General features: G+C 34.7%; 1 protein-coding gene across 10 annotated transcripts in view; it reads right to left on the bottom strand.

The window, feature by feature from the left end:
- Nucleotides 1-27,765, bottom strand: part of LOC149566325 (uncharacterized) — a 161,398-nt gene that overhangs the window by 89,333 nt on the left and 44,300 nt on the right. For 8 of the 10 annotated variants that reach the window (XR_016362155.1, XM_089819733.1, XM_089819727.1 and 5 more), the window contains 3 exons: nt 16,311-16,409; nt 16,014-16,121; nt 15,540-15,644 (listed from right to left, as the gene is read on the bottom strand). Coding sequence is in view for 9 of the 10 variants with exons in the window: in XM_089819733.1 (XP_089675859.1) it covers nt 15,540-15,644; nt 16,014-16,121; nt 16,311-16,409 (312 nt within the window). In the remaining variant the exon portion in view is untranslated. The remainder of the gene's footprint in view (nt 1-15,539; nt 15,645-16,013; nt 16,122-16,310; nt 16,410-27,765) is intronic. The other 2 variants (XM_089819729.1, XM_089819725.1) reach the window with 1 other exon arrangement.

Here is a 27,765-nt window from a genome sequence, read left to right on the forward strand (position 1 = left end):
CTTCTATTTCAATTAACCATATCTTCTTGAACTCCTTGTGTCTAATATTATTTCCACAAAGTTCTGCCAAAAAAACAACATTTAGCTTATGTCTATGGTAAACCAGAATGGAAGTTATATAAAACATTGTTGTCCTTTGAAAGAAACATGGAATCAAACATAAAATGGATAAATAGTCAATTCTTATTCAAATGCCAACTAATATCAAAACTTGTGTTAGCAATAAAAATATGGTAGACTTACTTGGCAGTTTAATCAATGTGCAATGTCCCCTTTTTGGGTTAGGAAATGGGGATGATTGATTTATAATGATAAGTAAATATGTGATGTCTGATAAGCTTGTGCAATCGATTGGCATTGCTTTTAGCATCTTTCTTATCTGCAATATATTGATGTCACTCTGCCTTTCTCGACACATTTATATGCTTCCAACCATAACAATGACTATTGTATCTGATTGATATTTATAGTGTGCAATGCTTCTAATGATAACATTGCCATGTCAAGTCTGGACTTGAACAATATGCAAACTGATGCAATAATATATCCAGCTGATTCGCCAAACGCAATGTCATCAAAAAGCAGATCCAATACTTGATATGGAAATAAGAAGGAATGTCTAAGGATGATCAGATGCAATGAATTTTATGTCTTCCCTTGCTTATGCAGTGGACCTCGTATAGTCGTGATTGATTGTAAGCCAATGTGCTCAAGTTGTACGTATCTGATTCCTAATCACCAATATGAAACCTTATTCCTTCTATTCTTTCTCTGGGTGCTGCCTATCCCTTCCCCGCTGATTCAGGCATGCCTTTATAGTGGAAGGACAGAGCATGTGGCAAGAGACATGACCCATGCCTATTCCTAACAATAACCTTTACCAATCGTATTAATTCAAAATAGAATGGTTAATTATCTCCACCATATTCTCTCATCAATCTATTATCTTTAATATTTTTTTACTTCCTCATTGTTTCTTATTGACCTTTCCTGGTCATCAATAATATGCCAAGCTCTTTTAATTTCCAGCAGCTATCGATTCATGTCAACACATCTTAAGCTTTTTACCATATCGAAGAGTCCCTCGAACATCCCCGTTGATTTTATTATCCAGATGAACATGAGTCCTGATCGCTGTAGTTTATTGTCTTTAATAATTTTTTACTTCCTCGTTGTTTCTTATTGACCTTTCCCAATCATCGATAATATGCCAAGCTCTTTTGATTTCCAGTGGCTATCGATTCATGTCAACACATCTTAAGCTTTTTACCATATCGAGAAGTCCCTCCAATATCCCCGTTGATTTTATTATGCATATGAGCATGAGTCCTGATTGCTATCAGATTTATGGACAACCATTTTGCGTAGGGCAGGGTTGGAATATGTGTGATGGTCCCTTATGATATCGAGAACTTGACCAGAGTTTCCAAATAGGCGGCTTGACCCTTGTAGTATGTATCTTGGATTTTAGAGATAATAGTATACCCTTGTAGTTCCTTTGCCGCTAGCCGCAAATCGCAGGTCATGCATCTAAGGCAGGTCGCAGGTCGCGTCTGAGGCAGTTCCTTTGGTGGAAGGTTGTGCGAGTGGGAGACAAAAGCGTTTGACAGGCATAGAGTGGGCAGATTTGGTTTGGTCGGCAGTCTTGGCAACCAGTGGGCCCAGCCATCCAGTGATAAAGGCTTTGTTATTACTAGTGGGTCCATATTTACGAGCTTCCAAAGGTAGATCCCAGGTACGCCTTTTCCCTTATTCTTACCTCTTACATTTCAGTGTACACCTGTTTGGGCTTCTTTTATTATTGCTCCTGGCTTTGGTAAATTTACAACGGTAAAACAACATAAAGAATATATATCAAGGCACCAGTGTGCCCTCATGGAAGGAACAAATGAGGAAATCACAAAAACACCTGCAAAGAAGATACTTGTACAAGTATCATTGATTGACCAACCAAAGATAATAGAGACACAGCTGGAACTAGGTGGGTCCACCTTGCAAACCACAGGATCTATCAGTAACAGGGTGGCAGAGAATCTAATAGTTAGGGCACCTATAACAGCAAAACAACAAACTAATCTGGGAGAAACTACGAAACACAATGACATTTCTGGTAACAATGGCTTGGTCCTGACATACGGGGATAGTTTAATGCACAGCAGCATCATCAAGTGGAATCAAGGGAGTTTCCTCATTCTTCCAGGACCCTCAGCTGGACACGCAAGTTCATTCAATCTTGGAGGGACAAATGGTAATTTACCCACAAACACTTTGAGCTTCTCACAAGCCAGTGGACCACCCACAGGAGGAAACTACACCTATGTGAATGCCAAGCAATATAAAAGAATAATTAGGCGGAGAAAGATACGAAAGTTTAAAAATGCAAAAAGAGGGAAGTTAGCAGCTTTACTTCCGAAACCGATTCCACATACCTCAGACAGCTCAAGAGAGGCAGAAATAAATCTGAGGCTGACTGAAATCTCTGAAACAATTAAGCGGTTTGATAATATCAAAGATATTAACGGTAAAGAGAAGACAAATAATTCTCAGGTGATAGACACAGTGGAAGATGGGCTGCCAAATAATTACAGCCCCACAAGGACACCTATGACGTGGTATCCAGACATCTTTGTAAACGATTTGGTAGCTATGAAGGAGAGGGTGTGGGCGCTTGAAGAGAGGAGCCAAATAGAAAGTATCACAATGAAAAGAGTTACTGAGGATAACTGAAAATTGACAGCGGAGGTCAAGTCACTTAGAGAACAAATTCAAAAATTGCAATTTAATATGGAAAAAGGAGAGTATGAATTAATATTGTTAAAGAAAGAAGTAGGAGAAAAGAGGACAGCAGCAAGTACTTCAGGAGAAGGAGAGGCTACGGAAAAAGATGAAACTCCGCAAATGAAAAATATACAAGATGCCATGGCCAATATGGAAATAAAAGAGAATCAACTCAGAGAACAAATTGAAGAAGTTAGATCATGGGCTAACATAGTAAAAGGACCAGCAAACACTTCTATTGACAACATAGAAAAGCAAGTTCGGAGACAGATTAGAGAGGAAAAAGAAAGAAATGAGAAAGCAGCAAATATTATCATCAAAAGACTACGAGACTATGGAGAACAGGAGAAAACAACGGATTTAGTTAAAGACTTCTTTAAAGACCAATTAGACTGGCATGGAACAACCATACAAGCACAAAGAATCGGAAAATGGATTAGAGGAGGCAAAGACAGACCTGTTAGAGTGACAATGAGAAATACAGGAGATAAAAACAGCATTTTCAGCAAGAGGAAGTTTCTTAGAGGCACACACATATATCTTGATGATGACCTCACCGTAACTCAGCAAGAAGAAAGGAGGAAGTAATGGGAAAAAGTGAAAACAGGGAGAGAAAATGGCAAGTGGGCGTGGCTACAAAATGGCAAAGCCCAAATTAACGACAAAATCACAAACAATAAATAGGAACTCGGGCCCACCCAGGAACATTTAACTATAGTTAGTTGGAACTGTAGAGGTTATCCTTGGAAAAGAGGACCTAGGTTAGGGCCGATAGCTAAAGATAATGACATCATTATGCTTACCGAGACACATGAGCATGATGGATGTAGGGTTCCAGACTTTGAAGGGTATAAGAAGGTATCATTGTGGAATGAGAAGATAGATAATGGTAAGGTGCATGGAGGCATCACCGTTCTAATAAAAGAAACTTGGAGCAAATTTGTAAACTTAGAGAAAGATGTAAACAAGCAATATATTTGGATTAAAATAACGGAGAATCAGATTACTACAAGGGTGGTTGTCTGTTACTTCGCCCCAAAAGGCTCAAAAATGTATAAAAAGCATAGATTGGATCGAGAAGAACCTTTCGCTGCACTCAAAAAAGACATAGCAGCCTTTAGCTCTCTGGGGAAATAATGATAATAGGGGATTTCAATGCTAGAACAGCAAACAACCAAACTCTCAATCTTAAGGAGAGTTGCAATGAAAACAGAAACCCAATTTGGCTTGAAGAAGAAGGGACACAAAAATGGGAAAGATCTTCGTAAGATAGCATGGGAAAGATTAATCATTTTGGTGTTGAATTACTAAGTTTATGCTGCCTATATAACATGGTCATATGTAACGGTTTGGAAAAGTGGCCTAAATCAGGTGGAATCACATGCAAAAGATACAATAAACAAAGTGTTGTTGACTATGTAATATGCTCACAAGAATATGTCGCAAAGATAATTAACTTTGAGATAGAGGACTGCCCCATGGAGCTAAAATCTGATCATAACCCCATTTTGATAAGGGTGGCCACTCACTTTAAAGATCAACATACTGTCCCAAAACCTTTACAAAAGAGGAAGAGGATTCCGATTGGCAAAGTTTTAATGACACAAGAAAACCATGTTACTTTCCAAAACTCTCTTTTGCGGCTGTCTAGAGTTTTGGAAAACCATCCCGAGTCTGATAAACAACATTTCATGGACAAGGATAATCTTGTTCTTACTATCATTAAAGCATTGGAGGAGTGTAGAAGATCTAAGGCCACTAGAGAAGCCAAGAACACTTTTCCGGCTAATCCGTGGTTTGATGAAGAATGCAAAACAGCAAAAAGAAATTGGAAAAAGAACATAAATAAATAAAGTAGAAAGGAGTATGATCAGCTGATTAAAAAGAAGAAAGGAGAGTATGTAAATAAGAGAAGAATCGAGTTGATTAATCTTGGTAAAAACAACCCCAGAAAGTTTTGGAAAGAACTTCAGCAGAGAAAAACTCAGTTAGAGAACAACATAACAGGAACCAAATGGCTGGAATATGCCAAGACTCTCTACAAGTGTGATCCAGGAGAACGTAGAACCATGGAAACAGGGCCTACAGGGGAGTTATTCAGCGAAAATGATATTATCCAAGGCATAAGAAGGTTAGCTGCCGGTAAAGCGCAAGATATAGATGGGCTTCAAGCTAAATATTTAAAATGGGGTGTTGAAACCCTCACACCACACATCACTAAAATTTTCAACAGTGTCAATAGAGAAGGTTCCCCTGTAAAATGGACAACAAGTGTGGTGATCCCACTCCACAAAAGTGGAGATATAAATAATCTTTCTAATTACCGAACCATCATGATCAATCCACTTTTTGGCAAGTTATTTGGCAGCTTGGTAGAACAAAAAATCAGCAACTGGGCTGAAACAGAAGGCAAACGTGCAATAGGGCAAGCAGGCTTTAGACCGAAGCACTCTACTATAGATCATGGCATCACTCTTAGATACTTGATTGAGAAAGTTTGGGACACTCCGAGGAACGAGGCTTTTTGTTGTTTCGTGGACTTTAAAAAAGCATTCGACACAGTGCCACGTAATAAATTATGGGATAGAATGGAAGAGTTTGAAGTTCCTAAAGAACTTAGGTCAGCAGTTTACAGATTATATGAGCAGGTCAAAGCTAAAATCAAAACGACAGAAAGGCTATCAAAAAACTTTGATAGCAACATCGGGGTTAAGCAAGGGTGTCCGCTATCTCCAACTTTATTCGGGCTCTATATTGACAAATTAGAAGAGTGGATAAACAAGACCAATGGTGAGGGAGTGCAGCTAGCCCACTTTGTGATAAGATTGCTCTTATATGCGGATGATCTCATAATTCTTGCTAAAACAGCTAAAGGTTTGAAAGAGCACTTGACAGCACTAGAAAATTTTTGTCATGAAGTTGGAATGCAAGTTAACACTAGTAAAACCAAAATTATGATCTTCTCACTGAAGAAGAATAGGGGCATACAAGACGAGTTTCTATTGGAAAATAGCCCACTTGAGATTGTGGAAGAGTACAAATACTTGGGCATCGATTTTCATAACAAACTCAATTGGGATACTTGCAGATCAAAAAGGATCCAAGGGGGATGGAAGGCGTTATACTCTTTACAAAACAAGTGCAGGAACGCCGAATTATGGGATTGGACGACCATGAAAACTCTTTTTGGTTTGCTGGTCACTCCGGTTATTTTATACGGATGTGAAGTGTGGGGAGGTAGTATGTCCAAACAAAAATGGCAGCAAGTAGAAAGAATTCAAAAACACTTCATCACATGCAATCTTAAAGTCAAGACCACAGTTCTGTATGAGATCCTTTTGGCGGAGGTGGGTTCCTATCCATTAGAAGCCGTTGCTTTGGTCCAAATGATGAGCTACTTAAAGAAAACCCACGGTCTGGAAACACATCGTTAGCCCAAGTTGATCATAGAGGAAAAACTTGTGAGGCGGAAAAGCACATGGATGAAGCAAAATGACAAATGGATGCGAAAATGGGATATCAACATCCAAACTTGCCCAGATAACATTACAAAAATAAAAAAGTTTGTTAATGAAAAATTTCACAATATTCTATGGACAAGACGCATAGGGCGGAAAAAATCCTATTACATTAAAGAATTTAATCCCACTTATAGTCATGATGAAAAGGCCTATATAAGAGCACCTATTAACTGGAAAGCAAAAATGTTGATGGCACAACTTAGAACTAGTTCACATGAGCTGCGATGTGAAACTGGTAGGTGGCAAGTTCCAAAGGAAGAGTGGGCAGACAGAACATGTTTATTTTGTAATATGGGAACAGTTGAGACAGAGCAGCACTTTGTCAAGGACTGCCTGGCTTACAATGATATCAAATCTGGTTATACAAAAATATTGCAGAACAAGGACTTCAAATATTTATTCGAGGAAGATCAAGTGAAGAGAGCAGCGGATTTGATTACCAAACTTCAAAGAAGGAGAGACAAGTTATCCAAAACTTTACAACTGACTAGTTCCGCTCCTGACTCGGGAGGGTGATTGCATGGGTCCCATAGACTACTTTAGTCTCGTGGACGTCATTAAAATCTATCATATCATATCATCTCGTGCTCTTCACATAGCTATACATCACTGATGTATAATTTATTTCTTAAATGATCTTTTCTTGATATTATTATTTATAATAACTAATTTCACTTTACTATTTATATTTATTACATTAATAGAACATTAGATTATTAATATCTTATATTATCATATTAATATATTATATCATATGTTAATTAATATATTATATTTAATAAATTGTAAGACAATTTTTTATTTTTTATTTGTTCATATCAATTTATTAGATTAGATTATTAATTTATGATATTATAAAATTAATATATTATATCATATGTTAATTAACATATTATATTTAATAATAAATTATATAATTTCATATTATTTATTTGATCATTAGTTTATTAATATTTTTTATTATTTCTTATTAAACCTTATTCTAGAAAGGGGCACTGCACAATCAAAGAAATTGGTGATAAAGACATACACTTCAATGAGGGGCTTTTATGAAGGTTAATAGATATGGGAATGCACACCTACAAAAGTAGGTGAGTTCAAATCAGTGTTACAGGACTCTATGAGTACGGGGAGTTCTGATCCAAGCCCAGCTTCCAAAGTTTTTACGGCTCTGGACTCGAATTCAGCCAAATCTAGCAAAGTCATGGCCGGACTCGTCGAGTCCAAGGTCTTGCCAAACTTGCGAAGTCCTAGTGATCAGACTTTGTCGCAACCAGCCAATAAAAAGGTCCAAAAAAAAAATCAATAGTTTCAACTTGCTTTTTGGGGTTCATATGTTTTGTCTAAGACCTAGAAAGGTCATTCCATCACGTGCAAACACAAACAAGAGAGAAACAAAGGCTTAAGAAAAGAATATTGGGGTTTTTTAAATAGATTAGCAAATCAATTGAATCTTACATATCGATTGTTGATTGTTTGTACAGGTTTATAGCTTCATATTCAGAGGAGCTGAAGGAAGCATTTGGAGGAGGCTTCTACAAATTTGAGTTGCATTTCCATTTTTTGAGCAATTTTGAAGAGGTATGTTACAATTTTTGTATTGTTTTCTCAATTTTTTACATTCATGAATCACATATTGGTTTCTATTTTGTCTACATTTGTTTGTATTTAGATTTGTTCCATTTTATGTTGATGAAAAACTTAAAAAGTAAAGACGCTTATTTTATTTATTTATGATATATTGCAATAATAGCATAATGTCTCAGGCTGAAGGTAGTTCATCTAGGCCTCCATTTGACCTAGATGCAAATTGAGTCAGTGTAGCAATGGGTAGGGCTTGGAAACATGTCATCCCTAACCAAAAAAAGAGTGGTTATATGTTGACATTGTGGTGTTCAATATAGTGGGGGAGCTATTAACATATTAAAGTATCACTTTTTCATATATGAGGTCATGAAATTAAACCATGCAAAGCAGCATCCCAAGATGTCATACGTGAAATGAAAACTCATTTAGAGGGTTTTGAAGAAAAAAAAGAATCAAGAAGGAAGCAACAAGAAGAAATGTCAAACTTAGGTGGAGAGACCTCTTCTAATCTTCATTCTCCATTACCTCCAACTAGTAGTGGTGTTGCAAATGTGACCATTGGGCCTCTCGTAAGAAGAAATCCACACTAGATACCATTTCTTTTACACACAGCTCTGGGTGCCCAAAAATCGCTTGAGAGAATGGGCTGGAATAACAAGAAGCATGAGGCAGCAAAAATCTTGGAGATTTTTTTCTACAACAACCTTCCATTTAATGCAACAAAGTCCTTGTCATTATTTTAATTTATGTCCTATTTTTCTTGCTTTCATGACTCAAAAATATGCCGCACTATACATTGATTTTATTAATTTTTAAAGTTGAAAGTAAAACCTAATAGTATACTATTGAGGTTTATTTAATTTACTTGAGGTCTCCTTATTGGCAAATTGCAATAGATGTTGTTATTACTTGTGGTAGAGGGTTGAAAGCCCCTAATGATGAGGAGCTAGTGGTCTTATTTTGACCTAAAAGGTGGCCGATATAAAAGTTTCAATTGAGGAGAAATGTGAGGTATGGAAGAAGGGTTACACCATCATGACTAATGGTTGGACTGACAGAAGAAATAAAACACAGAGGAATTTTCTGTCTCCCCATCAGGCAATTGTTGGCAAGAGAAGTTGTACTTACTAGCTTAGTACTTACTAATAGTAAACCACTGATTTAGTAATTAATTTTTTTAATTGTGATTCTACTAATTTACTAAATTGTGGTTTTTCTCAGGTGCCACAGTGTTTTTGAAATCAATTAATGATTCAAGAAAAACAAAAAAATGCAGAGTATCTTTGAAAGGTATTGGAGGAAGTGTTGAAGGAGGTGAGTGAAGAGAATGTGGTGCAAATTGTCACAGATAATGCAGCAAATTATGTTACTGCAAGTAAACTTCTTATGGAGAGGCATTGCCACTTGTTCTAGACCCCTTGTGGTCATCATTATTGACCTCATGTTGCAGAATCTTGGTAAACTTCCTTGGATAAAGACTATAAAGTTTCTGCAAAACTCTAATGAAATGTTTAGTAATATTCTGCAACTAGTTCTTATCTAATATCTTTCTTTAATGGTGATAGTCTTGTTCTGTCCCTTAATGAGTAAGAAATCTTTCTTGGTCGATACATGTTCTACAAGTAATATATATTATATTCTAATGTAAATTATTGAGGAAATGGTTGCTAAAGAAGTAGACTTGAATGTATTTGTATGCCCTTTATCCAAAAAACATTCCTCTATAAATACGGCGACTAAGGAACATGACCCTAAAAGGGACATGTCCTTTCCTAGATTGGCCAGGACTGTTTCCCATAAATTGGCGCCTATTAAGGTTTGGGTAAGTTAACACTTAATTATCTAATCCTAGTTAGTGTTTAGACAAACAAGGATTAACCTAAGGTAGACATTGGTTATCTCGGGACAATATAACATATTTATGTCTTCAAAGTTATCATTTTCCATAATCAGATCTGTACGATCTATTTTATCAGAACAATAAGATTATGAAGTTACGGAATTAACACTCCCTCTTAACTTGATAATCGTACTGAGAGATAACATATCTAGCATCATCAAATAATATGATTAAGCATAGAATGATACTCTATATCTATCTAAATCCTCAAGCATGAGGTATTATAGAACATATGATACTTATATCATATCACTATACCTATGATGTGAATTATCACTTACAATAGTGATAATGATATTGCATGAAAGCAATATACAGGATAAAATTTGAAGAATAATCAAATTCTTCATTTACTCAAGTTGTGATTCATAGATACTAGCTCTTCTATATCACAACAAGATCCTAAGCTAAGATCTACTAGAACATAGGATAAACCCAGAAGAATAAGATTCTTCCTTTATCCAAATTGTGACTCATAGACATAACAATGTCTACATCACAATTCGATCTTAAACACATCTAGATCTTACAGTAGAACTCTACTGTTTAGCACATTATCTAAGAGATTGTCACCTCTTATAACGTCTTTTATACAAGTGTTCATTATCTCAGAGATTGTCACCTCTTAAATAATGAAGACAAATGGTGGAGCCCATAATAGTCAATAGCCTGACAATAAAATTATTTTATTAATAATTTGAAGAATACAAATGAATTACATTTCAACCATACCAAGTCTTCTCCTGAAGTGGTCTACCTTTACTCTAAATAGAGGTTTGGTGAGGATGTTTGTTGTCTGATCTGCAGTGCAAATGTATTCTAATTTTACAAAATTCCTGTCTACCATATTTCTTACATAATGGTAAGGAATTTCAATTTGCTTGGATTTGTCATGAAAAACTGGATTCACTAAAAGCTTGATGGAACTCTGATTATCACAATGAATAATCGTAGGATTCATGGCTTGCTCAGATAATCCCACAATTAACTTCCTTAGCCAAACTGCTTCTCGAGAGGCCATTGTTGCTGCAATGTATTCTACTTCTATGGAGCTCTGAGCCACTGAAGACTGCTTTCTGCATATCCAAGATATCATCACTGATCCTAAACTGAAACCGCATCCTAAAGTACTTTTCCTGTCTTTAACACTTCCACCCCAATCTAAATCAATGAATCCATGTAAGTCCAAGGGAACTTTCTCGTATTTGAGTCCAAAATTTAAAGTGCCTTGTAAGTATCTCATAATATGCTTAATTGCAACTCGGTGAATCTCCTTTGGCCCACACATAAACTGGCTGAAGGCATTAACAACATAGAAAATATCTGGTCTTGTATTTACCAAATACATAAGGGACCCAATCATCTGTCTGTAGAAAGTAGAATCAATGAAAGGTGATTCTATTGCTGCTTCCTTAAGTTTATGCAGGTTGGTCTCCACTGGAGAAGACATAGGTTTGCAATTCCACATTCCAAATTTCTTCAAAATGTCTGATGTATACTTCCCTTGATTAAGTATGATACTGTTAGAATTCTGCTACACTTCTAGTCCAAGGAAGTAATGAAGGAGTCCCAAATCTTTCATCTCGAATTCTCTAGTTGGATCTTTATTGCATTGATATATGAGATGATCATCGCCTGTTATTAGTAAATTATTAACATACAGTATCAGAATTACCATATCATTTTTATCTCTTTTATAATATAAATTGGGATAGACTTCATTCTTGGAGAATCCTAAGCCGATGAGATACCTATCAATTCTTTCATACCAGGCCCTGGGAGCTGTTTAAGCCCATAGAGAGCTTTCTTGAGCCTGCAAACAAAAGCGTTAGGATCATGAGCTTCAAATCCTTCAGGTTGCTCTAGAGATACTTCTTCCGAAATCTTTTCATTTAGGAATGTTGTTTTTACATCCATCTGATGTAACTTCCATCCCTTTGATGCGGCAATTGCTAGGACTGCTCTTACAAAGGTATATCTAGCAACAAGAGCAAACATTTCTTCATAATCAATCCCTTCTTTCTGAGAAAATCCTTTGGCTACAAATCTGGCTTTATACTTCTCAATACTACCCTCAACAACATGCTTTATTTTAAATATCCACTTGGAAGAAACAACAGATTTTCCTTTAGGTCATGGAACAATTTCCCAAACATCATTTTTCATAATAGATTGGTATTCTTCTGTCATAGCTTCTTTGTATGTTGTATGTTTAATAGCATCAAAAGGATTGGTAGGTTCTGTTTTGGATAAATCACTCATGTTTGTTGTATAACTAGAGAATCTTTTAGGCCTTTTGCTTTCTCTGACTGTTCCAGAAGGTGCAGCAAAATCTTGAGCTGTTTCAACTGTTTTAATGGCCCAAAGTGGTCTTTTCTTTGCATTTTCTTCAAAGTCCATATTTTGAATTTCATCTTCGATTTCTTCTAAGTCCTCCCTCTGGGACCCAGATTTAGTATTTCTTTCAAAACTAGATGAAAGAGAAGGTTCATCAGAACTTATGGCTCTTTTGAATGCAAGATCTTCTTCAAAGATTGCATCCCTACTAAGTTCAATACTTTTCTGTCCAAGTATGAAAATCCTATATGCTTTAGAGGTTTCAATGTACCCTACAAAAATACCTTTCTTTCTAGAGGGTTCTAACTTGGTTCTCTTTTCTTTTGGAACATGGATATATACAGGGCACCCAAAAATTCTAAGATGACTTAGATTGGGTTTTGCTTTGGTAAATACTTCTTCACGAGTTTTATCTTTAAGATAGGAGTGAGGGCTTTTGTTTTGAATATATACAACAGTACTAGAGGCTTCTGCCCAAAGATAATATTCTAGATTTTGATCAAAAATCATAAGCTCTAGCAGCTTCTATAATTGTCCTATTATTTCTTTCTGCTACCCCGTTTTGTTCTGGATTATAAGCAACAGTGTACTTCCTCTTAATCTCGGATTGTTTACAAAACCTTTTAAACAAGTCTGAGGTATATTATCCTCCGTTATTAGTTCTAAGGGTTTTAATTTTATACCCTGAAAATTTTTCAGTTAATGTTTTGAATTTTTAAAATCTGTGTAGGATTTCTTCTAATTCCTTGCATTTTAAAAAATAAATCCATGTTTTCCTAGAGAAGTCATCTATGAACAAGATATAATACCAGAATCCTCCAAGAGAAGAAACAGACATAGGTCCACATAAATCTGAATGATTTAATTCTAGTACATTATTCATTTTTCTAGTACTATCATGAAAGGGACTTCTGGTGTTTTTACCCAGAGCACACCCCTTGCAAATACTTGGGTGATCTTTATTTAGTTTACATAATCCAGTAACCATCTTTTCCATAGTTTATAAAGTTTTGAAATTTATATGCCCTAATCTTTCTATGCCATATTTCATTTATATGTGCAGCTTCATGAACTAGGGCTTGAATAGATCGACTAGATTCTGTATTCAATTCATACAAATATCCTTTTCTATGGCCAATTAACTTTGCTTTCTTGATGGAGGAGTTTTTTGCCCAAGTTAATACTTTTCCATCCACAAATCCAACATTGTGCCCATTATCTTCAAGTGTTGTAATTGAGATTAGGTTCATTTTAATTTTTGGTACATAGAGTACACCTTTAAGAAGAGTATTTCCTGATTTTAGTTTCAAAGTACAATTTCCAATTCCTTCAACAGAGTGTGTTGAATTATCACCAATGGTAACTTCACCGTTAACCTTCTCTAATAAAGAATCTAGTGTTTCTTTGTATCCCGTTATATGTCTAAAAGACCCACTATCAATTACCCATGCTTTATTTGAAATTTCATTTGATAGTGAGGAATACAAAACACAGTTCTCAGGATCATAAGTATCTTCTTCTCTAGTAACATTTGTACAGTTAGCTTGTTGTTTAGAATTCTCAGAACAATTAGATTTATAGTGTCCAAATTTTTCACATCTAAAGCATTTTATTTTGGATAAGTCTTTGTTGGGTTTTTCATTCTTTTGATTTCCTTTTTTCTTCTTGAAATGCTTCTTCTTACCCTTATAGGAGTTTGTATTAAGAACATGAAGTTCTTCATCTTTTGTTTTTGGTTTGCCTCCTTTCTTTAGTTTTCTGGATTGCTCTTGAAGACAATCGTTCTTGAGTCTATTAAAGTCTGGAAGATTATCTCTGACACTTATTCCTTGTGCAAATGTCTCCCATGAATCTGGCAATCCATCTATAGCCATAAGTGTTAATTTTGTGTCACTAATAGTGATTCCTATACTTGATAGTTCATCTCTAATGCCGACAACTCTTAGGAAGTAAGAATTTATCGATTCTACTTTCTTTATCTGAATATGATTAAGTTGTCTTTTCAGTGCGAGAACCCTGGTTGCTTTGTTTACCTCATATGCATTTCATAATGCGTTCATCATATCAAAGGCAATTTGATGTTTTGTAAGCATAGGTACGATATCATTTCTTACTCCATCTAAAATAATTTGAATAGCTTTTCTATTTCCTCTGCTCCAGATAGATTTGTGTGGTTCAACTGGAGGTTGTTTGGATGCTCCATCAACAAATTGTTTTACATCATTCTCTTCAAGAATCATCATGATTCTGAATTTCCAGACATCAAAGTGTTCTTTCCCATCAAACCTGTCCTCAGGTCTGATTGTGTATGCCATTGAAGCTATGAGATAGTTGCTAGATATATATGAAGTCTGATGACTGAAATTCGCAGAGCCCTAGGTTTGATAACTTAGCTCTAATACCATCTCAAGTTTCTGCAAAACTCTGATGAAATGTTCAGTAATATTCTGCAACTAGTTCTTATCTAATATCTTTCTTTAATGGTGATAGTCTTGTTCTGTCCCTTAATGAGTAAGAAATCTTTCTTGGTTGATACCTGTTCTGCAAGTAATATATATTATATTCTGTTGTAAATTGCTGAGGAAATGGTTGCTAAAGAAGCAGACTTGAATGTATTTGTATTGCCTTTATCCACAAAACATTCCTCTATATATGTTAATGTTGTAATTCTGTCGGATAAATTATTTTATATATATGAGAGATATAATATAATATAAAGAGATGTAAATGAGATATTGTCTCTCATTTTGTCAAGCAATGCAACATATATGATTTCTAGCAACAACCACCTCCATTAAAGCTGCCCAACTACCTACAACACAGAACTAAAAATATCTTCTGCAAGGACCATAATGCCACAAAACATAGAACTGCCAAGTCCTTGGATCTTTTTACACAACTTAAGTATACTCCAAATTTTTAAATCTGTTCCAATGTTTCTCTGTTTCTCATAATCTTTAACTCCAACACTACGACCAGACAAATTTCATTACAATAGATAACATTTTTCAATTATTCTCCCATATTACAAGCCTTGCACATGTTTTATTATCTATATCTTGCAAGAAAATATCGAAAAAAAAATTTAAATGTCAAAATGTAAACAATTCGCATTCACTGTAAGCGTTAAAATGCTAACTCCAGCTTATTTGTAACTCAAATTAATAAAATCTGTTCAGCATCATTAATATCAGTAGGTAAATTTCCAAATGAAAAAAAATCATCTAAGAAGTAACTGCATAACCAAAAAACTGGAAGATTGATGTAGCTAAAAGACAAACTAATAACATCAGAAAAAAACATTGTAAATTTGAAGAACTCCAACTAAATACCTCTAAAACACCTTAAAGATACAAAACTCTTCTTGTTTCACAAACACAACATTCAAATAATAGAATTTTTTTAAATTTACATACCAAATCTTCATTGGTTTCTTCAACAGTGATATTTGTAACGACTTCTAAACTTTCCTTCACATCTTTAATTTCTTCAATGACACTTTGCTCCTCTTTTATAGAAACCTTCAAATATTAGAGACATTTATCCAAATTAGGAATTATTTTTACTTTTTGTAGTATGGAATTTAACTTTAAGACTCCAAAACTTTCTCCCAATAAACGCATCATAAAAGATAATGAAATTAACTGCAGTAATAAATTACAAAAAATAACTTGCCACTTTTAATTATTGAAATTAAGTGAAAAAATAAATACGCGAAATTTAATATTATATATCAAAATTTGAAAGTATCTGATTAGTGATTACTCATCATTGGTATAAAATTATTCCTATGCCTAGAATTTCTTTGTTAATTTGGTATCGAAGCATCATGCTTGTACTGAATCAAACACAGCCACAACATTCCAAAAAATTCAATGAAAAACACATACCATCTGCCCCTCATCATTCATAGCACATGCCTTTGCGCTCATTTCCAAAATCTCTTCCATATTTTGCAAATTTTTCCCATCAGTACTTTCCATTCCTTTTTGGGTTCCCTTCATAGATGAGAGCAAAGGTCAAGGCTAAAACATTCACCAAGGGCATTACAAAAAGGCATAGAAGACTTGTGTAACTACAAATTAAATAGTCTATGTCTCCAAAACACCTTAAAGATTCAAAATACTTCTTGTATCACAAACATTAACATCCAAATAATACAAAATATATTCTTTAAATTTACATACCAACTCTTCCTTGGTTTCTTCAGTAGTGATAGTCACTTTCGAATTTTCCTTGCTGTCTTCCGTTCCTCCAACAACATTTTGTTTCTGTTCTTCAAAAACCTTCAAAAGTTTAAGGCCGTTTATCCAAATCAGGAAAACTTTTAACTTTTCACTCATGAGATAGTCTGGGAATCCCAATCATTTCTTTAAATACATGCATCATATTAATCAATGAAATTGAATGTTTAATTTCCACTTTTGATCATTGATATTTTGAAACAGAATAAACATGAAATTTAATATCGTATATCAATATTCAAAACTGACTGATTCCTCATCTTTGATATGATTATCGCAAAAAATCAAATATATTTTTTAACTTATTATCAAATTGAAATATTTGTAATGAACTAGGTACAAGTGCAACGTTCCCAATAATGAACTGTCTATGTGACAGGATTGGGTCCCTTTCCCTGCTTATATAATCAAAAACATTTCCAGTAATGCAGCCAAAAATACATATCAACTGCCCCTCATCATTCACAGCAGATGCCTTTGTACTGATTTCCAAAGGCTCTTAATGTTCTCTTAATTCCCTTTATATACGAGGGAAAAGTTTAAAGTTAAATTAATGATTTTAAGCTCTTTCAATAATTACCATATTTAGATTCCTACACATTATGAAAAAAAAATTAATATTATTCATATTTCTTCCCTTTCAATTAACCATAGCTTCTTGTGTTCCTTGTGTCTAATATTATTCCCACCCAAATTTCTGCCAAGAAAACAACATTTAGCTTATGCTGATGGTAAACCAGAATAGAAGTTATACACAGCTTTTTTTTTGTTTCAAAGAAACATGGAATCAAACACCTAATGGCAAAATAGTCAGTTCTTATATGCCAACTAATACCAAAACTTGTCTAAGCAAAAAAAAATTAAAAACTAACATGACAGTTTAATCAATTAAACACAATGGCGATAAAGACATACATCTCAATAAGGGGGCTTTTTTGAAGGCTAGTAGATATGAGAATGCACGCCTGTGGAAGAAGGTGAGTTCAAATAGACTAATTGTCTTGAACAAGGAAACCTCTCTAGAATGGAAAGTCAGAAACCAAAGAGCTTAGTAAAGGACATATTGGGTCATGTCAAAACTCCAATTTTACCAAGATTACCCACACTCCACAAGACCAAACACAAAGGCACAACCGCAGGCACAATGTTGAACGTTCATCAAACAAATGCAATTCCAACAGGCAAACAATAAATACATTACAGAAGTAAAAGACCTATTGGGTTATGTTAAAACTCCCATTCTAATACCCCTGATCAATATACAAGGGCAAATAGACTAATGTGCAATGCACAACAAATATATGTATAGGGACAGGTTCTCAATTGAATTCAGAAGACAGTGCCACTACAAATCATTATGCTTTAGAAGTGGACTTGCGCTAACAATGGTGTATCGACATTAGGATTTATGGTTAGAAGGACCCCATGCAGAGAATTCTGATGCGAGTCTTAGAATCTGATGGTAAACCTTATGGTAGTTGAACTCATGCAGAACACACTGTAATTGAATTAATCATGTGTGCATCTCATTTTGTGTTTCTCTGGAAACATCAGCAGTTGCTAGTTGTATGCTCGACTCTAGATCTTATCGATCTCCCCTAGGGGAAGATCTGTATCCTATTTCTCCTTCTGCAAGAACAGTTAGAGCCCTTCACTATGAATGGTTAAATAATCAAGGAGACGTGCTTGCTTAATATAATTTGTTGTTTTGATTATGATAATTCCAATGAGTTGAATTATATCACTACTTCAGAAATATGGTCGATAAAGTACCCCTTGGTAAAATACAGCTCGCAGACCTTAGAGAATGGTTCATAAAAATTTTACTTCCAAAGTGGCATGCCACATGATCCAGTCAGAACCTTAATTACTTGGTGTCTATGCGCCGGCCCTGAGTGGTGTTCACTGATGTGTAAACATTAGTGAGGATAAAGGCTACCTCAATGTGACTTTACCAAATACTTTTTTCATCTTCTTTTGCTTGACAACATGTTATATGAAATTGGGACTTTATTCTCCATCCCAAATCTGACGTTCTCCATGATGCTGTTTAAAATATCCTTTATATTCCATGTCTATTTATTGCCGTATCCTACAGGTATGAAGAAGAATATTGTGTGGAGTATATTGTTGTATATATTACCAGCCAATATTATTAATGTTATAAGAAATTAATATAGACAGCAGTTTAGATGGGCAGAAAATGACTTCTGAGAATTTTTCATGGTTTCTAGACAATGAGAATCGATCAAATGCAGATAGATGCCACCAGTGATGATGTAGGTCAATGGAGTTTGTCGTCCAGTAACAATGTAATTTGCGGGATCCATCTATGCTGCTTTTCCTTAATCCATTTCTATATTTCTCAAGTGCGAGCTCTGCAAAGCCTCTAGAGTCGTAACTCCTCCAATCTAATTAGTTTTCTTTATAAGTGTATGCTTCATTGGTCGTCAGTTCCTATAATTTGTAATTACTATAATTTTTTTATTAATATTAAAATTTTATCTATTTCTTTATTTATCTTCATTATTTGATTATTTTATTTTTTATTTTATTATCAATTAATATTATTCATTATATTATATTAATGGTGTAATATTTAATTATAGATTATATTATATAATACATTATGATATTACAATTAATATTATATTCTTTCAACAATTAATTGAATAACAAATTACATTAATATTTTTTATTATTTATTCTTGTATTAATTCATTTTTATTATTTATTATTTCATCTTATTTGAGAAAAGGGGACATTACAATATCCCACACTCCAAAGGACCATAACCATATACCTTTAAGCCTCTAACCTAAAACTTAATGGCCAATTGACAAAAAAGGATCCTTGAACAAAATTCCTACATAACTTGTAAGGGTTGACCAAATAAGACTACCATTACAAGCAACATATATGGTATCATTAAGAATAATACATAGTTTTGTAAGGAACTTATGAGATAGGTAAATTAAAGAGGGTTCATTGTGCTTAGTGCGGTATAATATGGTTTCCTTGGCTCTTCCCCTCCTCCCGAATTCCCCTTGTTGCCACCCTATTACAATTTGTGATTTAAACTTTAGCACCAGCCTCTCTAGCATATTATTTAGAAATTCTTACTTAGTTTAGAGACCCAGAAAATATTTTGGGTCTCAAGGAATGGACTTATACGCAACAAGTTAGAATAAGGGTTGGGTGCCCTCCAACATGAGAAAGGGGAAGGCCTAGTTAGTTCCCTACACCACACATTGCCCGATGTCATCTTCTCATTACAAATTCAACACAATCACGTTATATTTTCTCTCCAAACTCCATACTTCTTTCTGCCAAGACTTGTCAACATGTTACTTTATTGTTGAGTTCACTGATAGAAAACTCATAGGACTTGATACGAACACAACAAGACTTGTGAGTCTCATGGCTTGGTGAATCGACTCGTCATGGACTTGTTAGCTGAGTTTGGACGAGGTCATCAGCAAAGACTCCCAAGTCACAGGATAGACCTACGTAAGCTTGGAGTTGGGTGAGCAATCGAGACCAAAGAGGCAAAAAGGGTTTTGATAATAGTTTTTGGTATTTTTCATTTCCATTGAAAGCAAATCAAAAAATCTTGAAAAAGAAGGGGATATGCTGGCAAAAATATTTCTATTTCTCTTCCGAACTTATTTGATTATATTTTTAACCTATCTCTAAATACTTTTTTTTTCAAACAATTGATAATCATTTTTTTGACTTTTCACAAGACGCAGTGAATATTTTTCATGTTAAACCAATGTCAAGTCCAAGTCCAACTTCAACTATAACAACAAAGCCAAAAATATCAAAAGACAAAGAATGGAAATACGGGATACCAGGGATATAAAGTGGGAGAGGTCCATTACCAAATGTGGTAAATATACGACAAATGAAATTAATCAATTAAAATACCACATTGCAAATACAGTTGGACAAAATATGGAGATATGCCCTGCAGCAACTCCAAAGATGGTTAGAAAGATTAAGTCCCTTCTTACTGAATTTGATATGATAAAAAAAGAAAGGACAAAAAATAAAAGAAGCCATGCAAGCAGCAATAATTCCAAATATGTCCAATTTGAGAGTCCCTATGGTGGCAGAAGTACAAGCTTATATCAACCGTGTTCATCTATCGGTCACAATGAGGTTGAGGCTAATTACGTTTTGGTAAATAATTGAATGAATTAAATGCCTTCTTTCTGTGAGAACCTGCTCGCAACAGGATGTGTTTTGCGCTTGTCAATGCTTCCACCAAATTTTTATTTGACATTAGACACCCATGTGCAGCTAATAGCCTTCTTCCCTAGAGAAAGATCAGAAAGAATCTGAGTGTTATTCTTCAGAAGACTGATGTTCAACTTCCATCGCATTCTCAGATTTTTGATAAAAGAGGAGTAATAGTTGCTGATTGTGAGCAGCCTTCAAAGCCTTTTGTTATGAGGAACAACATCTGGTGTATGGAGAGCAAGCAAATTGTGCAGAAAAGATTAGTCCAGACGCTTGTATAATCAGTCAAATGCGTGATCATAAGGATTCTTCATTCAACAAAGACCGCATTGTGCTTGATAACCTCTCAGAGGCTAAGCATGAGTCAGATACCAAAGATTGTATAAGAATTGCCCAAATGGATGATGCATTTGATACAGGTATGAAGTATGAGCAGCATACCGAGGTAAGTATCCCTGAAGACTCTATGATAACATTTGTTAATAATATGCTTAAGGAATTGCTTTCAAGTTTTCGTCATCCTTCTTTTAAGGATTTTTCTTTTGTGTATACTAATCAGATCAATGAAGTAAGAGATCAGATGTTTGGATTGAATAATGTTAAAATTTATTTCTTTTCAGATGATCTTATTGATATGGTAAAGGTTAATTCTGAACAAATGATGAAGGAAAAACACATAACATTTGATGATTGTTTTCTATTTGCTAACAGATCAGATTTTATTGAGGAACAATATATTACCATATTCAGCAGGTTCAAAGTGTTCCACAATCAGGATCAAGTGTTTGATAGAGGAAAGAAGTATTGTTCATTTTTTTGGGGGGCTTGGGGCCACCCAATTTCACTGTGCACCATGTTAAGCATGGATTTTCGGTCTGCTCCTCCAGAGACAGCTGGAATTCTCACTATGCCCACAAGGGGCATCTGTCCCCAACAAGAGCCACTGATGGAGCCCAAATTTTGAGGCTCCACTTATGCTGACATGACTCCCTTCTCTTTAAAAGATAATAAACCATTAGTGAAAAAATAAATTGATCATAATGGGAAACTCTCTGCCTTTGCATGTCAGCGATATTCAATGATTTCTTAACCATATCACAAGGCATTGTATTAAATCATTAAGTTTCACCTGTATCCCATATTTGGTGATTCTCTAAAACATCATAACTAGCCTGAGCATTCAGTAACAGTGTTTCCAGATTTGGATAATGACAGTGATATTGCAATAAATAGTTTGCTGTGATAAGCTTCAGTATACAAAGAGATAAACAAAATTTCCTGACTTCAAGTTGACTTTAGAAATTTAACATGTATCTGAAATGAATGAAGACCCAGCAAATTCATATTCTTCAAACACCATATTTCCTGTTCAAGCTTCAGACAGTGAGAAACATTTTCAGCTTCCCCAGATCAGATACTCCTGAATATAGTTTTCAGAATATAACAGTGGTGAAGAATGATTGTTTCCAGGTAGGCTACATGTCACTAAAAAAGGAGGAGAGAATATATTACTGGTGGAGTATAAGAATTCATAACTGGAACTAAGACAGTGATATGGAATATATCACATACAGAAAACACATAAAAACCTCTGTACACTTGTTGGTTCATATCAATTTCTGTTTACAGCAGCAGTATACATGACGGCAATAATTATCAATGATGCAATGGCAAAGACAATGATGTATTTTGCAGTTGCCAGATGGACAGAGGAAATACATCAGGTCTTAAAGGAGATACAGGATGAGAGACTCTCATCCAAGTCATCATATGTAAAACAAATTAGAGGAAGCCATGAGAGCTATGAATCAGCAATACCAAGCTCCAGTTTTAAAAGAAAACAATGGGCCCACATAACCTGAAGACAATTGCACCCAGCACTCTAAACATCTTTTGCGGAAATCGATTGTCGGTTCTTATTCATGGCCGAGCTTGCAAGGATCCATCGCAAAGTTTAATATATGCAAAGAACAAATGACAGGTCAATACACATATTACAATAATATGCATCGCATATAGAGCCACGTCTTCAACGATCGTCCAGTGGAGTATGGGAAGAAAGATTATCAAGAGAGTCACAAGAGTCAGATTTTCACCCGAAGGAAATTAAAAGGGCTCCTGTATTATTGACCATCCACCATCAATTTCAATGTCTGATACATTTTTCTTAATTTTGTTGCAGCCTCATGAGCGTTCAGGGAACAAAGGATGAGATTTTTGAAGGCAAATATTACAAAATCAAAGTGCAAAAGAGAAAAGATTTGCTTGGATGAAGAATATGCGACTCCCAACATGCTCGATTGTTAATTGAGAGCCTCACAGGAGGAATTGAAAACAAGTCGCAGATATATGAAGTATATGTGTGTTGTTGAGCATAAAAGTTTGAATGAATTCATTATCATTAACAAAGCATAAACATAACTTACCGGATTTTACCATTAAATCAAAGCAATATTAGAATAGTCAGTTATTAGTTTCAAAGGAGTGTGTTGTTTTGGAAGGGTTACACACTCTTTTAGTGGTTATAAATATGAGATGTAAAAAAACAAAAAACACAATTCATATCCATATATAAATTTTTACATACCCAAGTCTTATGCACTTTGACATATTATCTTCCTTTATTTGAAAATATTGAATGATTGTGCAAAGCTCATGAATTGTGGATTGTTGAATAAATTTACATGCGATTCTGGAGTCAAACTGCATTGGGTGGATCATCTATGAGGAGTGTCTCCAGTGCAATTTTATTTCTGGCATGATCAGTAAGAAATATATATTTTCTTTGCATGAAGCTTTAGAGTTAAGATATTATATAGTTTCGTCCTTTATAATTATTATTTTGATTTTATAAATAATTTATCTGATAAATAAGTGGACAGGATCAATTATAGCCTTTTAAAATCAACATCATAGATATTGAGAAATATTTTATTGTTTCCAAATCTATGTCTGGTTTGTCTCCGAACCAAAGGAGTTACAATAAATTCTAGACTGTTTTAAAATTGCGTCCATATATTTGATCTATCGCATCTTGATTACTAAATTGTTTATAATTAATGTGCGTAGAATTTTATAAAGTTGTATGTTTTAAACTTATAATATTGACTCTATCGCCCTTCAGCACTGGTCTTTATATTTTTCATAATTCACAATCCATATGCTGGCAATTATTTCATATCTTGCCTTTGAAGAATTAATATACTCATTTGTTGCATTAATCTATAATTATTCTTTATTTAAAACATTATCACATTTATACAATCATTTACTTTTGTTCTTAGTTCATAATTTGTAGGTTAAAAGCTTTCTATAATTCTTGCCATTTTCAAAGCTTTCATTATATTCGGGTTCTAATCAATCTACTATAAGCATCCTGGGCTTAAGTGTGTTGTTCAAGATTAGTTACACCCATCTTGGTTTTGCAAAGTCAGAAGTGCAAGGGATTTCGATTGCATTGATCAGTCCCGTCATGTTGCCCATTACCGATTGGTTATCCCAGCATCGAGCGAGAAAGGCTCGTAGGATTCCAATCTGCGGTTTTGGGAACCAATAGAGTCCAAGCTTCCTCAAAAGTCTTTCACTTAACAACATGTGTGGATGACCAATTAAGGAGATAGAGTGCAATAAATACTGCTTCTGCCCAAAATTTCTTAGTAACACTCTTTTGTTCCATCCATGACCCAGCCATTTCACTTGTAGTGTGGTTTGCACATTCAACAATGTCCTACTAATGAGTATAATGAGTGTACTATTTTCTACTAAGGCCTTAAACTTTTGGAATACAATAAACACATTTGATTTCTATCTAAGAAAGTACACCCACATTTTACGACTGAAATCATCAACAAAAAGCAAGAAATACTTAGCATCGGTAACAAAAGATGTATTCATTGGACCACATATATTAGTTTGGACCAACTACAATACCTTTGAGGCTCGCCATGAGTCACCATCCTTAAATGGTGTCCTATGGTGTTTCCCAACCTCAAGCTCCACAAACTCAGTGATGTTGAGTCTGGATCTCAAGTAAGCCAAGAACAACCAAGAACTAGATCATCCAAAACAAGCTGAGAAAGATAGTAATTATTAAGGTGGCCATATGATTGATGCCAAAGACTACTGATGGAAAATGACTTTGTTGCAAAGGCATGATAAAGAGAATCACCTAAATCCACAAACTTGCACAAACCATGATCCACGATGCTGATTACCCATGTGGTGTGTGTCGCACAATCAACAATCAAACACTTGTGTGAAGTGAAGATCACATCAAGCTAAGGAGAATGTCACATACTCTAGCTCACTAAGAGAAGATTTAGTTCCATACCAACAACATAGCATACATGGAGGAATATGAGATTCCTCCCACCATATTGTCTCTGCATGTTGGCCTTGCCAAAAACAGTATACTCCTCTACTCCACCAAGAATGGTTGAAACAATAAATGTGAAAATATCTATGAACCAATCATGCCAATGAGGGAAGTATTGCAAAGCACTGAAATCTACATACCAAGCAAAAAACTTCAAATGATCTGCAGGGCAGTTTGCCATCAAAGCATAAAATGCAGATTTTTTTGCTTTAAGTGCTCTACGGCATTGGACTTAAGCCAAGACCCTCCCTGCTTACGTTGTTTAGAAGTAAGCCAATTCCAAAATTTCTTTATCAAGTAACCAAATTTGTAGCAGTAGTTACACTGAAGTTTCTTCTAGCATGATCGTTTCTCAGTTTCACTTGTCAAACTTATCCTGATCTTGTCCAACTCCGGTAGAATGAGATTGTTTACCCAAAATGAGTTCATCGAGACGACGATACTCAAAGATAGTCATCTTTCACTTTTTCCATGTGTTGTAATTTTGTCGTTGAATCGTTGATTGCCTTCCAACATAATGTTGGTCAAAAACACCATTTGCACACTTTCTAGAGCACGGAAAACGAGAAATTCTAAATCGATGAAAAATAGAATACGGTGAGGAACAAATTCCAATGCAAAAAGAGGCAGATCCAAGTAACGACTTCAAGAAAGATGAGCTAGGACTTGCACAAATTGCAATGTACAAATTTTTACACATCCAAAAAAATGAGGAAGACCTAGAAATCTTCACAAAAAAATGCACCAAAATATTCATGTGAAAGCCCTAAATGGGTTTTGAGGAAAACAAACAAAAACTTTGTTTGACCAAAAGCACGAACACAAAAACAAAGCCTCTAAGTGAGCAGCCACACAAACCTATGAAAATTCCAGATGGAACAAACCCAAAAAAAATTAAAGTTAAGCCAAATAATAACAAAATTATAATTTTTTCTTTTAAAAAAAATCATTTTGCTTCAATACTATGTTTTTGTAAATAATTGAACAAATGATCAAATAATCATTTACAAGATTTACTAAGTCCATGTTTCTATAAAGAAACAATTGTAAACTAGGAACTATTTAATATTTATGTAGGTTAAAATATTGACCATTAAATAATAAATAATAAAGATATGAATATTATTATAATAAATGAGTCTCTTTCATCAAACTCAAATTAGTTTGTTTAACGCAATGTTCCATGAGCACAACCTTCAGTTAAAATTACTAAATGAAATAAAGAAAAATATGAGCTAGGATGGCAGAAGCAAATTTTTGGCACTACAATGATTTACCTTTCAATGCAGCAAACAGCCAGTATTGGGAAGGTTTGATTAATGCATTTACAATTGCAAGAAAGGGGTTTAAGACTTGAATAATTAAGGACTTCAATGAGCCATTGCTAAAGAAAGTTGTAAAAAACACATGTTTTTCATTGATGATCAAAATAGAGTTTAGAAGAGAAAAGGTTGTAGCAACTTATTGAATGGAGGAATAGGACTCTCCTCAACTTCTGAATGGCTTCTAATGCTGCGATGGTACTTTTGAAGTTAATTGATGTCTCACGTGAAACTCTGAGACTTTGTGCAATTTTTTGGATGTGGTGATCCAAGAGGTTGGAGTTGACAATGTTGTGCAAATTATTACTAGCAACACAGCTGCATATGTAGCAGCAGGTAGAATGCTTATGGAAAGACATTCTACACTTACACAGAGTTTTTCTGCTATACATTGTTTGGACTTATTTGTTAAGGATATTGGGCATATTTGATAGGCAAAAATGGTAGTTGAAGATGCCAAAAATGTCACTGAATTGATCTACAATCATACTTGGGATCTTTCTTTGATGACAAAACACACAAATGGCAACAACCTTGTGCGACCAAGACTAGCATGATTTGCTACACATTTCCTCAAATTGCAAAGCATAATTGGTGTCATTCCTTATCTGAAGCAAATTTTGTGTGTGATGTTTGGTTAGAGCCTGTATTCTCCAAAAGGGTTGAGGTGGAGAAGATTGAAAATATTGCTTTTCATGAAACATCCAACAAAAGCGCAAAGGAGTTGATTTGGGTCAATAACAAACACAACCATTATACAAAACAATCTATTTGTTGTTTTTTGAAGAGGTTATTTTTTTAATATTTTAAAATTTTGTTTTTCATTTTTTTAGGTGACAGAACCTTTGGTAAGCGATCTTCGCATGGTGGATGGAGAGGGCATGCCACTGGGTTTCATTTATGAGGCCATGGATAGGGCCAAAGAGGTCATTTCACATTACTATGATGGGAATAAAAGAAAATTTTAAATCCTTTAACTCGTCACTGATCATGGACAAGCGAACTCCACTAGTCATTATATGCCTTGGCCTACCTCTTGTACCCAACACTCTATTTCATTTAGGGTTAATGAGGAGGTTGTGGGAGGTATTGTTCAATTAATTGTTAAGATGGCACCTGGTCGTGAATTGAGAGTCATGGTTCTTGATGAGTTGGTGGTCAAATGCTACATTTCATTTATGAATTAGCAAATGTTCATTGCTGAGTTTGCCTATCTAGAAACATACAATTTGCGTACATAGTAACTAATTTCATATATCTGATTTATCATTTAATTTTAATTATTTTTCATTCAAGGTCTACAAGGGTGTAAAGGGATACTCTTCTCTTCACAAGAAGCAATTAAGAAGAAAGAAAAACAACCACTAGGTAAAAAATTTAAGTTAAATACTACAAAAACAAAATTCGAAACTTTCTTGCTACATTGTTTACTCAATTCTAATATTTCTAAATAATT

The sequence above is a fragment of the Cupressus sempervirens genome, chromosome 3 (assembly GCF_028749045.1).
Source record: "Cupressus sempervirens isolate cs-2001-9-10 chromosome 3, ASM2874904v1, whole genome shotgun sequence".
NCBI lineage: Eukaryota > Viridiplantae > Streptophyta > Pinopsida > Cupressales > Cupressaceae > Cupressus > Cupressus sempervirens.